The sequence below is a fragment of the Anomaloglossus baeobatrachus genome, chromosome 1 (assembly GCF_048569485.1).
Source record: "Anomaloglossus baeobatrachus isolate aAnoBae1 chromosome 1, aAnoBae1.hap1, whole genome shotgun sequence".
Classification (NCBI taxonomy): Eukaryota; Metazoa; Chordata; class Amphibia; order Anura; family Aromobatidae; genus Anomaloglossus; species Anomaloglossus baeobatrachus.
In genome coordinates this window covers 204,008,066-204,023,484 of record NC_134353.1, presented here as the reverse complement: position 1 = coordinate 204,023,484, position 15,419 = coordinate 204,008,066, and the positions used below count along the sequence as shown (strand labels likewise).

The window sequence follows — 15,419 nt, the reverse complement described above, 5'->3', positions numbered from 1 at the left end:
AACCCAGTGTTATCTGCACCCCCATGGTGATGTCTGTGCTGCCTCAGTCCTGTCCATGTCCCCCAGTCTTGTTCGTGCCCCTCTAGTGTGTCTGTGCCACCGCCAGTGCTGTCTGTGCCCGCCAGTGCTGTCTGTGCCTGGCAGTACTGTCCATGCCCCCCAGTGATGTCTGAGGCCCAGGCCCTCCTGTGATGTGTATATGTCCCCAGCACTTCCTGTGATGTATATATGCCCCTAGCCCCTCCAGTGATGTATATATGCCCAAGCCCCTCCTGTGATGTATATATGCCCCAGCCCCTCCTGTGATGTATATACGCCCCCACCCCCCCTGTGATGTATATATGCCCCAGCCCCCCCTGTGATGTATATATGCCCCAGCCCCTCCTGTGATGTATATATGCCCCAGCCCCTCCTGTCATGTATTTATGCCCCCAGCCCTTTCTGTGATGTATATATGCCCCCAGCCCTTTCTGTGATATATATATGCCCCAAGCCCCTCCTGTGATGTATATATGCCCTAGCCCCTTCTGTGATGTATATGTTCCTCCAGCACCTCCTGTAATGTATGTGTCCCCAACGTCTCCTATGTGATGTATGATTTACAAATCTGTTGACTGCGCTCCAAACCAAGACAAACTTGGAAAAGCAGTTGTAAGAAGCCACATGATCAATATCACAGAACATCACAGCCACACCAAAGAGAAGCTTCTCCAGCCACCACAGTAGTGGGGAGTTAATTAATTGTTTGATCAAATATAGCAGGGTAGTTTTCAAGTTGATAATTTTGTGCAGCCAGCGAAGGTTGGTATAAATTTCCGAATGGCCCACGGAAGAAAAAAGGTTCCCCACCCCTGGCCTTTAGAATAGATTCAGTTTGTTGCATCTAAATTATCTGAATATTGGCTAGATTGTAATCCCTTGATACTTTGAGCAACTATTACGTCTTCACAGCTCTATAATTTCATAGTAAAGTTAGTGAGAGACCTGGGTGGGTTGCAAGATGAGTAAATTGTGACAGAGAACATTGTACAGTCTATAATATCATTGTACAAGATTTATATACAGGGACAAGATATTGTATTATTATAGTATGTGGCCTGTGGCCAGAGTAGACAACTCCAAGCAGAAGTCAGTCACCCTTGGAGAAATGGATTTATGATCTGTAGCTGAAATTAAAGGTAAGCTCTGACTATTAAACAATATTTATCATTTCATTTGTCACTCATGTGATTCCTAAAAGATTATTGTCCACAGTGATTACTTAACTCTTTCCCCTTTTATACTTTCTTATCCATTTTTCATAACGCGATGATGTACGACAGCTCATGATGTATGAATTGTTTCTGGAGACATTCCTTCATCATTTTAGCTGGATTGGAGTCAGTTTTCCAGGAAGACCTGTATTTTTCTTTTATTTCATACTTCTGTGTTGCAGATTATCAGTCTTTTCGCTGAATTATTATTGCAGTCCATGTGATGTGACATTATTTGAACAAATATTACAAAAGTTTATTTTTTTTTAAGTTTTCTTTTTTTAAAATGTTATATGGATTATTTCTGAGGTTTCGTATCGAGAGATAATATCCACTTGCAGGCTGGAGAGATGAAAGCTAGGCTTTATGAATAGGCATCATGTATCCGTTCTGCAAAACAAACAGACATACAATGACTGGTAAAGGTAATGCAAATGTTTGTTAGTCGTGGTCAGATCAATTGCAGAGACATAACACAGGCGTAATTAGAAAACTAGTGACTTGTCAGTCCAAAATAAGTCACAACAGTAACATAGAACTGGAACATCCACGTCAAACCTAAATCTTACATAGTTATTAATTTATTTGAAGAACATTTCTCTGTTTGTAAAAAAAACAATTGGCAGTTAATAGAATTATTAAAATTGTATTCAATTTGTAAGACCACTGTCAAGGGGTGTGACAAGGTAACTTACAATAGGGGCGGGTACACTGGCCCTAGGGCTAGGGGGGCCCAAGTTGTCCCTGTTCCTGTTCCATATGTCTAATGGTGACGATGTTTGGGCCACCTTCCTAATCCTGGCTCCTGAATACCCCCGGTCTATAACCCCTTTCCCCCACCACCAGGGAGCGCTGGGACAGGAGTGTTCATCTCACACAAATAGACAGGCATTGAAAAAACAAAACTCACTACACACACGTAAGACAATGCATGCTCATGAGGAAATAACAAACAACAAGGATATTTCCACAATACACCAAATAGTGCACAGGAGATCACCAGAATTAGATAAGCACAGCACAAGGACCGGTATTCACATATGAAACTGTAATTGTCATGGAGCAACAGGCTCCAACATCTTTTAAAGGGCGGAGGTGGCTGTGATAGGTCTCCAGTAACCTGTAACCCTAGCATTAATCCACAGGATAGCAGAAATTAACTCCTGCAAGACTGATCACTAATAAACACACAACAGGTAGACACCCAAGTCTGACTAAGCAACTCAAAAGCACTAGGTGTTGTGTCAGTGTGAACAGAAGTCGCAATGACACCTGGTGAGTTTAGAGCTGAACACCCTGTGACAGCCACGTTCATACGATCAGTGAGGTTTTTACCTCAGTATTTGTAGCCAAAATCACAAATGGAACAATCAGAAGGAAAGAATAATAGCAACACAGGCACCACTTCTGCAGTTTTTCACCCACTCCTGTTGTTGGCTTACACTGAATTTAGATGGGTAGACTTTTGCACATAAACGAGCACTAGGCAATAATTTACAAGGTGATTAAATTGTCCTCATACAAAGGCCAATACAATCTGTATGAATTAAATATTTTGCATATTGTCAGTCTACAGTACACAGGGCAATGTGCCGGTGAGAACAGTGACTTCTATGATGGTATAAACTATCCATCAGACAACGGTTAAACATTTTGCTGGCTGACTGGTGGCATGTTTATGCAGACCAATGATTGGAAATAAGCTTCCGTATTGTAAAAATTAGGACTGTGGGCCTTTAGTCATGTGCTCAACTTCCATTCGTAACGAAGGAAAGCTCCAAAACGTACGTCGGGTGTAAGGGCGTCGTGCTCCATTACCAGGTATTGCTGACAGTAGTGTCACCTCTCGGCTGTCAGCACTTGTGTTCATAGCTTCTCTATATGCAGAATTTGCACTGAGCTATGTAATTAGGTTATGCGCGCATGTTCACTGTGTCTGACGGCCAGGTCTGCCCCCTTTCTTCTGTAATGTATTAGATCGGTATGATATATCCATTTATGGATGGATTGTGCTTGTTGAGCTGGTATGTAATTAACACAGATTAGTTGATGTGTAAATTTATATCTTGGGTTACAAAGATTGAACAGCGGTGATTATTATATATTGTACACATCTGTGAACCTGGCAATTTGAACAAATGCTAATTTTGATATCTGAACTCTGTGGTCATCAGTGCAGATGTTGTGATTGAAGGACAGCTTCCTCCAGTATATATCCTTTGTTGGATACTACAGTAAATTGAAGGTCATTGCTACATATCATTATTAGTCATCTTTTCTATGAGCAAAATATGTATCTATATATCAGATTGTAATTGACTTTATTAGCACATATTCATTATATATCTATATATATATATATATACACATACACACACAGTATTTATTGATTATTTTGTTATATTGAAATTTGCATTTGCACTTATTATTTTTTTTCAATTTAACAAGTAATATGTATCGTCACTTTAATTATTACCGTAGGTGTATAAATTGGGCTATTGTTGACGGACTATACTTTTCTTCAAGCTTTTTTATATACAGTACAGACCAAAAGTTTGGACACTCCTTCTCATTCAAAGAGTTTTCTGTATTTTCAGAACTCTGAAAATTTTAGATTCACATTGAAGGCATCAAAACTATGAATTAAAACATGTGGAATGAAATACTTAAAAAAGTGTGAAACAACTGAAAATATGTCTTATATTCTAGGTTTTTCAAAGTAGCCACCTTTTGCTTTCATTACTACTTTGCACACTCTTGGCATTCTCTTGATGAGCTTCAAGAGGTAGTCACCGGAAATGGTTTTCCAACAGTCTTGAAGGAGTTCCAAGAGATGCTTAGCACTTGTTGGCCCTTTTGCCGTCACTCTGCGGTCCAGCTCACCCCAAACCATCTCGATTGGGTTCAGGTCTGATGACTGTGGAGACCAGGTCATCTGGCGTAGCACCCCATCACTCTCCTTCTTAGTCAAATAGCCCTTACACAGCCTGAAGGTGTGTTTGGGGTCATTGAAAAATAAATGATGGTCTAACTAAACGCAAACCGGATGGAATAGCATGCCGCTGCAAGTGTGGCACCCCTGACCCGATCAGGCACCACTCAGTACTGCACCCATGTTTGGACAGTACTTCCAGGTAATCCTAAAGGCCAGAATGAGGTGTGTACGCATAGACGCATAGCAACCAGGTCTCCCACACCTTTAGAGGGGACCCTTGGGTAGTCTCCAGAGGGGGGCTAGCCTTCAATTCTTTTCAAGAGGTGTAGCGGAGGGGCTGGGAGCTAAAGTGCAGAGGCTGTCAGGAAAGGAGTGGAGCGAGCCAGTCTGGGAGTGGTGAGTGCGTCAGTTGCTAGGATACACGCGCGGCCACTAGTCAGACCCTGCGCGGTGTAGTGACAGTTGGCGGGGGAGAACGGTTACCGAGTCAGTCAGTCAAAGAGGACCGGGGCTGCCGGTGACTAGGCACGTATGGGGAACAGGTCCCTAGAGTAGACTCAAGTTTAACTATCTGCTAAACCTGACGGTGAGGGGAACTACAAGTACCTCACCAACCATACAGAGTCCGAGCCTCAGCAGCAACACAGGGACCCATAAGGAGACAGAGCCAGAAGCCATCTCACCTGGTCCATGCTGCCAGCAAATGGTCCAAAAAGGGAGAAAAGGCAGTAGCGACTCCTTGAATAGACCCCCACAGTACTTCAGGTCAGGGGGTTATCCAAACACAGAAGTGCTAGGAAGGCGAGCTACCTGTTATCCTCAGACTGGCCTGAAGGAGCCTCTGGTCCTACCTGGTTCATCGCAGCAACGCTCGCGTCAGCTCACAGAAACATCTATGTGAGTAAAAACCAGTTAAATGACTTTTGGACTTTGCTGAATTTTTCTGAGACCTGCTACCTTACTCACCTGAGCCCCTGGGGCCTGGCTCACTCACGGGAGGCCACACCATCTAACTGCAGACCCCATCATCCCCAGACGCTCGTTAAATTTGCAGTGGCAGTCACCCATATTCCTGACCGCAAGCCGTGAGTGGCGTCACGACACATATATACAAAACCGACATACCGGTTTGCCATGTTACAGAAAAAGACCCTGTGGCATCCCTGAAGCTGGAGTGACGTCCCTGGGGCGACACACAAGATGCTGTGGTAGCCATGCTGGTTCTGTATGCCTTCAATTTTGAATAAATCCCCAACAGTGTCAGCAGCAAAGCACCCCCACACCATCACACCTCCTCCTCCATGATTCATGGTGGGAACCAGCCATGTAGAGTCCATCTGTTCACCTTTTCTACAAAGACACGGTGAGTGGATCCAAAGATCTAAAATTTGGACTCATCAGACCAAAGCACAGATTTCCACTGGTCTAATGTCCATTCCTTGTGTTCTTTAGCCCAAACAAGTCTCTTCTGCTTGTTGCCTGTCCTTAGCAGTGGTTTCCTAGCAGCTATTTTACCATGAAGGCCTATTGCACAAAGTCTCCTCTTACCAGTTGTTCTAGAGATGAGAAGATGTGTCCAAACTTTTGGTCTGTACTATATATTCTTGATTACTACCTTGATATATATTTATATATAGTCAGTTTTTGCTTATTCATTATACATAATTTTCTGAGGATACCCTTTTATAGCTTTCTCACTATTAGGAGATCTGTCTTGTTATTTGGATATCTACATAGATATTATGTGTCGTCATGGTGTATAAATTGTACTGAGCACATCGCCCTTCGTTTTTTTATGCAGTATATTTTTTACATTTTTGTGAGATTATTTCTTTCTCAAAATTCTGGTTTTACTTAAATATTTAATACATTAATAAAATGTATTATCTCTATGACCTGTGTCGGTTTAATGTGTATAATTTTTCCTTGTTGGTTCCGATGGTCGCTGTGGTAATGGTGTTCTCACACCCCCTACACACTTTTTGAATTAACTAGAAATACTATATTTAAACCTTCTGTGGTAGGGTTTCTTTTTTGCTCATTTTTCATATTTTATATTAATGATATGGCTTTTCACCTTAAGACCCACCCACCCCTCATAACAGCAAAAAGAGTACAAAGCGTGTCTCTCTGTGTATGCCTCTATCTAGCAGACCTGGCCAATATATCTATGGTCAGTTTTTCAAGGGCTGGCATACAATACTACATGTCCTCTGCAGTGAGCCCTTCCAGCGGGGATAATTATCTAGAGATTTCTGCAGTGATAATGGCTGACTATCGAAAGTTTCCAAACCTGGCCTAGCGGTCATCAACTGATCAGCTATGACAACGGTTTAAGTTGGCCAATGGCCAATATTAAACCAAACTCCTGAAAAATAGTAGGATTGACTGAAAACAAGTTTTAAAATATTTCAGCATCCCTCATCCGTCTTCTGTTCGACAGGTAATGTATATTAGATACCTTTTTCAATTTGGTGTTAGTATGAAAATGACCTAAGGTCCTGTTCACGCTCCGTTGGAATGGACTTATGGAATGATATATCAAATAATGGGAATGATTTTCTCCATTAACAATATTTCTTTTTTTTTGTAAATATCAACCCAGAATCTAAATCATGAAAGTTCACATTATGTTTAATTGATGGAGGGAGATCCTTAAATTCATGGTCAGCTATGCACGACTATGATTTATCTTTCCTTTCCACAAACTCTGATACAGTAGAAAATACATCTGTGCTATTCTAATCTGTACCTTGGCTTTCTTGTAAACTAATCTATTTCCATCAGCACAATGACCTTGCGGCTAGACAACAAGGTTATATAAGTATATATTTCTAATGGGCTAGTTTGAATCTGATGTTCCTGCCTGTGTTGCATCCTGTGTAATACAGGTGTCGATCATTCTAGACGGAGGTGCAAGTACATCAGAAATGCTGAATTAATAGTCCAAGTAAAGCAATTGTGTTACTGACTCATTTTCCCATTTGAGACTAGAATAGTAAACATGTATCTAAATCTAGAAACAAGGTTTAAATTAAAGCGTGATACTAAAGATGCACTGATTGGATTTATTTTTAGACTTGCTGATTCTTAGGATGACTGTATCAGATACATTTCAATGAGAAATTGCAGATAAGCTGATAAATATTACTGTGATGAAATGCGGATTTCACACAGTGGTGCTTTATGATGGGTCAACTCCATAGTATTAAAAAAAAAAATATCACTGATCAGTGTAACCTGTGCTGTTACAGAGAATGGCACATCTTTATTTTCCATCTTCACTGCCATCACCCCGCTCATCACTAGCTGCCATAGTCTTGAAAGAAGCCAAGTGCAGCCTTCACTCATCTGGTGACCAAGATCAACTTGTTCTTAAGGGGGTCACAAGCATCAGACCTTGAGCAATAAGATGTCCTTTAGACCAGGATCATTAGTTGGAATGGTGGTCACCTACGGTAACATTGATTGATACATAATTCTGCATTTTATTCTGCCTCTAAACTTTTTACCAATGTAATATGGGGTTAAGCATTACAATGCCACCTTACTGAAATAGAGGCTACCAGGAGAAAATGGACATAATTCCTCCCTGGAGTCGCTGGTTTTCAGTCATGGTTCGATTCAAGGACCTATTACAGCCATTGCTTATAGCACCATTCACTACACCATGGTCTGCAGATATAAATATCGTGAGTTCTGCTGCCAGTGGTGACTAAACACAGGCAGCTCCTTGGAGTATTATAATCCTATAAACCTACAGAATAACCCTATATCTCCAGGTAAATAGGATTTTCTAAGGTGACAGGTTCCTGTTATGTCATTTGAGGCTGCGCTCACTGAATGTAATGGGGGACACAACCTTGGCTGCTAGACTGAGGCTCACAGGAACGATTTTTTATTTTAACAGTCCAGTCAGTTTATTAAAGCACACTTAAACCAATTGCCAGAAACATGAGCTTTCCTTCGGCTTTACGTAACAGAAATTACATACAGTCCAGTTCAATCCGTGGGGACGCCCGCATGGCTTCGGATACAATCCCTCACAGCAGTATCCCAGTGGAGGTATCGCACTGTCCACTCACTGACCTCTGTCAGTATACAACCCCCTTTTGTGAGGTTACCTTTCTTGAGCAAGGCTCCACACACTGGCTCCTATTTGCACTGATGTTTAGGAAACTGCTTCACTGGAATCACTGACCAGGATCTGTGTCTTGCTCCACGTACTGACTTTTAACAGTCCAGATGCTCAGAAGGTCTTCCACTTCCTAAGCACAGAGGCACTGCAGGCACCATACATACCTGCATTTTTCTTTGTTAAAAAACAAAGACAGGAGTCTGCATTCTTGCCTCGATTTCCATGAATTAAATAAAATTGCGGTTAACAATACTTACCCCACTTCCACTTATCACCGACCTATGTAATCAATTTACAGGGGCTAAATAGTTTTCCAAACTCGATCTTAGATAGGCTTATAATTTCATATGTATCCAGAAGGGGGATGAGCCAGAGATGAACATTTTGGATTAACCAATGCATCAGCAGTTTTTCAAAACTTTATGAATTTTATTTTTTCTGATTGTATTGCTATGTGTATCATCAACTATCTGGACAATAATTAAATTTGTTCGCACTATGGAATCACACTATGAACACTATGAACATGTCCGTTTTGTCTTACAAATGCTTAGAGAAAATTATTTGTTTGCTAAGTTTGAGAAATGTTTTTATGTGCAAGAAATGTGGTTATGGGGCTCATGGTATCTGCTGAAGGATAAAAGATGGATCCTGGGAAGGTACACGCCATAATTGATGGGGTTCAATCTTGGCAACTTAAAGCATTGCAACAGTTTTTAAGATTTGCCAATTACTACAGAAAATGTACTAGGGGTTTTTCTCAGATTGTCAAACCTCTCACTAATCTCACACGTAAGGGGGCTGATCTCAAGGTTTGTTTGCCGGATGCTCTTGAAGCCTTTTAATACATTTAAAAAGTGTTTTGTGTCCGCTCCAGTTCTTCTCCAAGGAGATTTCCGAAAGCTCTTCATTGTGGAATGGATGCTTTTGAAATCGGGGTAGGGGCTGTATTGTCCCAAGGTCCCAAAACATTGACCAACTTGCGGCCATGTGCCTTCTTCTGTAGGAAATTCTCATCTGCTGAAATAAATTATGATGATGGGAACCATGAATTACTTGCTGTCAAATTAGCTTTTAAAAAATGCAGACATTTTTTGGAGGGAGCTATTCATCAAGGTTGTGGCAGAGCTTAAAAATTTACCTTATTTTGTATATGCCAAGCGGTTGACCTCAAGGCAAGTCAGATGCTACTTATTTTTCTCTAGATTAAATCTTTCTATCAAATTTAGGCCGGGGTCAAAGAACGTTAAGGCTAACACTTTGTTACTCAGCCTTGATTCTGTTTCTCCTTCAGAACGTCCATTCTCCAGTTTTCCTCATGGTGTTGTGCTTTCTATGGTATCCTTAGAGTTGGAAGCAGAGATCCTCTTTCAAATAATTGTTTGATTTTTTTTGCACACTACATGTAATCACACTGTTGTTACCCCCAGTGTGCGCCGTTCAAACACTACAAGCAACTGAGTGTCCCGCCCCTGTGGAAGCAGCTGAGCTGCTCAGATCCGGGTTCGCTGTGGCTCAAGGGTCTCCGAACCCGGGGTCATGAGGCAACTCAAACGAAGGGGGGGTATTTACAGGGGGATTGATATAGTTTGTGACGCCACCCATGGTGTACAGTAATTGGGAGTACCGCCACTGCCGTTGGGAGTACCCGAGGTGATGAAGTGGGGCAGCAAGGTGTCATAGCCCTCCATGGGTAGGGGGATGCCCCGGGACTCGGTGTGGGGTGCTGTGGGATGCAGGGATCACTCTCGTACTCACTCAGTCAATAAGCAGACGCTGACAACTGGGTAGACCAACTCTCTGGGTGCTGCTGCCGCTGAGGGAAGCTCGTCCGGGTCCCGGCCCCTATAGTGTTCCCTGGTGATCCATGACCTGCCTCCTGGCACTAAGTTTAATTTCAATGTGGTGGCCCAGTAATATGGGACTTGCCGGGCCCCACTCCCCACTGTGGCTAAGTGTGGGAGCTTGCTCTCAGGGCTCACGCTTGGGATTTTCTGGACCATTTTGGATTGGAAAATCCTATCCCCCTCATTGCACTAATGCCCCGATTCTGGAGCAGGTGGGAACAGATCATAAAGGCTCCATTCTCCTCAGGTGAATTGTCAGGTTGCCTGAAGCTACTCCATGACCTAGGGTCCGTTTACCCCGTCGTGCCTTTGGTCCCAGACCAGTGACAGTGCTAGGCTCCCGGCTGTCCTCCTTGATAGGTCCAGGCACCTTGCCACAATCCCCTGCGACCGGGGGTCCGACCCCTCTAAGTCCAGACCACGTCTGCAACCTAACCAGTTCCTCCAGGAGCCACCGCTCCTGACCTCCTCTCACTCTCACTACTCTCTTACTACTCTCAACTCACTACACTCCTCACCTCCCCTCCCTGACCCCCAGGTGGGTGACTCTATTCCACTCCAGCCATCCACTGATGTGTCTGGTGGGTGTGGTGCAGGGTGTATCTCGGATTTTATTTGCTGTTGGAGGCAACACCATTAGATAGGGACCCAGAACCATGAGGGACTTGGAATACTGCAGTACCCTGTGACGACATGATAGTCCAGGGGTGTCACATGAACACTAAGCGTACCTGAGTACAGGTTTGCTTGCACAAGTTTTGTTCGCACGCAAAGTCTCCGACCCTGAACCTGAACCTTGATTTTTAAATTTGGTGTTCGGTTTGAAAACTGAACCTTAGTTTTGTTCATCTCTAGTTCTGGTGTCCTGGAGTAGAAGTGGCCATACAGAAACTCGGATACTTACACAGACACTGCCAAAGGAAAAAATCTGACATGTCCACGGCCCCATAGACTAAAGGTGGCTTTACACACTGCAACATCGCAAACGACATCGCTGTAACGTCACCGGTTTTGTGACGTTATAGCGACCTCCCCAGCGACATTGCAGTGTGTGAAACACATCAGCGACCTGGCCCCTGCTGTGAAGTTGTGATCGCTACAAATCGTTCAGGACCATTCTTTGGTCCTTTGTTTCCCGCTGTGCAGCAAAGTTTTAGTGTGTAAAGGGGACTTTACAGCGACTTCGTTAGCGACTTCCCTTTCAAAAAGCTGCTTTACAACGTCCCCAATGACTAGCTAGGTCGTTCTGCAGGTCCGAATCGCTGTTGCGTCGTTGGCCAGGTTTGCCTGTTTGACAGCTCACCAGAGACTTTGTAGCGATCCCGGCCAGGTTGGGATCGCTGGTGGGATCGCTAGAACGTTTCAGTGTGTAAAGGTGCCTTTACATTGGTCCGAGTGCAATATAATGTTTTGTCAGATAGCAGTTTGATGGAAAATGTGCTCATCTGCCCCTGCTCTTCGATGCAGATATTGGTGCACAAAGGGGTCTCACTAGATAAGCAAAAGTCTCACTAGATAAGCAAAAGTTCCCATACTTTTACCACTCACAGATGTGATATTTTTTTGTTGAGTAAAATTATCTAATGGCTATGTCTAATATGTTGACTAATTTGTGAGATTTGGTTTTATTTATCTACTTTTAACTTGTAGTTGTTGTACTTTTAGGTCAAATTTATGCAGAAATATAAAATATTCTAAAGGTTTGACAAATATATGACAATGTAAAGGTTTCACAAACTTTCAAGCAATACTACATGTTTGCAAAGTTATTTTTAAAATAATATATTTGTTATTCATTTTGTTTTTGTTTTCTTTTTTGCCTTCAGTATGTCATTTGCCCAAACGCATATTATATAGATTTCCCTACATTTCTCTAATAACACTTGAACACGAAGGTTCTAGATGAAATGGAAATTTAAGGACACCGACATGCAGCGTTAGTGACAGATGACCTTCATGCCCTAGATGGATTATGTACAATATTACCTATGCAACACATCAATCAGGAGTTCCTATTAATGTATTGATTTGAGTGAACCAAACCGTAGAATAGACTAGAGATCTATTTGGGCCATTAAATCATCCTAACAAAACTGCCGAGTGTGGATTGCATCTTCCTGCATAAGATATATAGCTGAGGAGGCTGCCAGTACAGGGGATTTTACGACAGAAATATTCCGTGCATGCAGCCTTTTTGTGACTGATGTTGAAAACAAACCTAAACGCTGCATGCATTGGAGACGCTGTGCTCTTATTGGCATCTGTGCCCAGACCAGAGACAGCAGCACAATGCTAATGGAAGGATGCTATACAGGATGCAATTGACTCTGCGCCAGCCAGTGCTCCAGCAATCTTTATAAAATAATTGCCTAGCAACAGGGGTGCGCTCTAGATGGAAGGATTGATTTTGTCTTTAATGAATCCCATGGAGGAGGCAGGAGGTTTGAAAATTGGCTGGAAATACATTGTGGGTGCCAGTCTCTGGCTGCTGTTTTTCAGACACATAATAAGGACTTTTAGCGACACTTTCTAAAGCAGCATAACAATATTGGCCGAGATATTGTTTTCCTTTACACTTTACTGGGAGATTAAACTTTTGGATAATAAAGATATTATCATCCATCATCACTTTTGCTCACATAAGAGATAATAAAGGACATAAATGAGAAGAAAAAATATGGGTTAAAGTAGGGAAACTTGGATGGTTATAGAAATGTTGAAGAGAACTGCAGTGCTAAAGCCTTATCTATTATTATTATTATTATTATCTTATTTTCTTATCTATATCTGATATCTAATATCATCTCTTTCAACTAATGGCCTATAAAAAGGTATCTCATTACCAAGCTTTGACACAAGAAACATATCATGATGGGTAAAACCAGAGAGCTGTCTCAAGACTTTTGCAGCCTTAAAGCATAGCTGTCATTTCATATTTTATTTATCAATCTTTAGTACGCAGGAAAATAAGCAACCTTGTAATATACCTTATCAGACAAATGTGCCAGAATTGATCAGCCATTATCAAAATTCTCAATTCTGAGATAACATTGTATTCAGTGATGGCAGAGTTTTCCATTACTGAGATAGGTGTTAGCAGTTGTTACTGATGATATTCTATGTAGATAGAAAAGGGAGGAACTTTGCCTCCAGCTCCTCCTTCCTCCCATCGTCATAGAATCTGATCAGTAACAATTGCCATCTCCTATCTCAGTAATGGGAAAGTCTTCACTGAATACAGATTTTATCAAAGAATTGACAATTTTGATAATGACTGATCAATACTGGCAGAAAAAGAAACTAATTTGATAAGATATATTACAATATTTCTGATAAGATATATTACAATGTTGCTTATTTTCATATGTACTGTAGATTTATGAAAGAAATATTAAAACGATGGCTACGCTTTAATTTTGCAAAACATACTAATGACATTGGTTACAGAAAATTTTCTAAACTACTAAAGGTTCCAGTGAGTACTGGTGGTACCATAAACTGGAAGTGATAAGAGCATAATTTCACCATAAAACCTGCCAAGACTAGGTGCTCCCCGCAAGATTTTAGGCAGAGAAATGATGGCTACGCTTTAAGGCTATGTGCACACTAGAAAAGTGATTTTTCTCAAGAAAACTTTCTTGAGAAACTTCTGGGAGTTGAAGATTACCGCACCTGCGGTAAAAAAACGCACCAAAACCGTGGGAAAAACGCATGCGTTTTTACCACGATTTTGCCGCGTTTTTGCTGCGGTTTTGCCGCGGTTTTTCCGCAGGTTGGTCCCTGCGGTTTTGGGTTTTTTTTAACTTCGTTTTATTAACAATTTCAAACATGGTACAACTGACATTTGCCATATAAAAATAGCTCAGTACATAGATAGTAATATTTGAATATAACAATGAACAGTCATATAAAGTCAATAATATCTTTAGCACTTAAGATAGAACAATATTATTATCCATACTTCTTATCATTTGCATATATATCTAATTTTATATTGAGCATAAGAACAGCTCTAACTTTCAGCATGACCATATTTTGAAAACAAGATAGAAAGAGGAATAGAAAAAGGAAGAAAGAAAGAACAACAGCCACATTGCATTATTATACCTCAATATACCATTGGACAGTGTTTCATATCCCAACATCTAACGGGAACCACCATTATCCACATAATCTCCCTCAAATCTCCGCAAGTGTGTCTGGAGACGAATTCCACAAACCCCAGATTTTGTTAAATTTTCCCGGGCCCCCCCTATTATAATATACCACCCGCTCATAGACTATGGTTGCATTGACTAGTTTAACCCAGGACCGCACAGTTGGATTCGAATCTCCCATCCACCTCAGAGCTATTAATTTCCTAGCCAGAAACAATGCCTCTCTGACGAATATTGCCATGTAATGATCCCAGGACTCTTCCTCCACCACCCAAAACAGGCATATCAAAGGGTCACACAAAACAGGAATTGACACAATCGATGATAGCAGAGATGTCACTCCCCGCCAGTACGAAGATATATTGGGACAGCTCCAAATCATATGTATGAAATTTGCCCCTGAGAGATGACACCTCGGGCACTCAGATGTACGAGAACGGCCCATACTAAATAATCGAGTTGGAGTAAGGTATGCCTGGTGGACAATGTAGCATTGAATCAACTTATTATGAACCGAAGGGGATACCGCAGTCAGAGATTCCAACATCTCTTCCCATTCCTCTCCCTGTAGAGAGGGAATTAGAGATTTCCATCTATCCTGGGCTGGCAAGGGGTCCGACTCCACCCCCACCAACAACAGGTAAGTATATATACAGTTAGGTCCAGAAATATTTGGACAGTGACACAAGTTTTGTTATTTTAGCTGTTTACAAAAACATGTTCAGAAATACAATTATATATATAATATGGGCTGAAAGTGCACACTCCCAGCTGCAATATGAGAGTTTTCACATCCAAATCGGAGAAAGGGTTTAGGAATCATAGCTCTGTAATGCATAGCCTCCTCTTTTTCAAGGGACCAAAAGTAATTGGACAAGGGACTCTAAGGGCTGCAATTAACTCTGAAGGCGTCTCCCTCGTTAACCTGTAATCAACAAAGTAGTTAAAAGGTCTGGGGTTGATTACAGGTGTGTGGTTTTGCATTTGGAAGCTGTTGCTATGACCAGACAACATGCGGTCTAAGGAACTCTCAATTGAGGTGAAGCAGAACATCCTGAGGCTGAAAAAAAAGAAAAAATCCATCAGAGA

The 15,419-nt window shown here is 41.7% G+C and overlaps 1 protein-coding gene across 1 annotated transcript in view; it reads right to left on the bottom strand.

Annotated features, from left to right (window-relative positions):
- Positions 1-435: 435 nt before the first annotated feature.
- Positions 436-15,419, bottom strand: part of TMEM154 (transmembrane protein 154) — a 92,899-nt gene continuing 77,915 nt past the window's right edge. Inside the window, exon 6 of the mRNA XM_075335548.1 lies at positions 436-1,643. Within this exon, the coding sequence (XP_075191663.1) occupies positions 1,631-1,643 (13 nt within the window). The 3' untranslated portion in view covers positions 436-1,630. The remainder of the gene's footprint in view (positions 1,644-15,419) is intronic.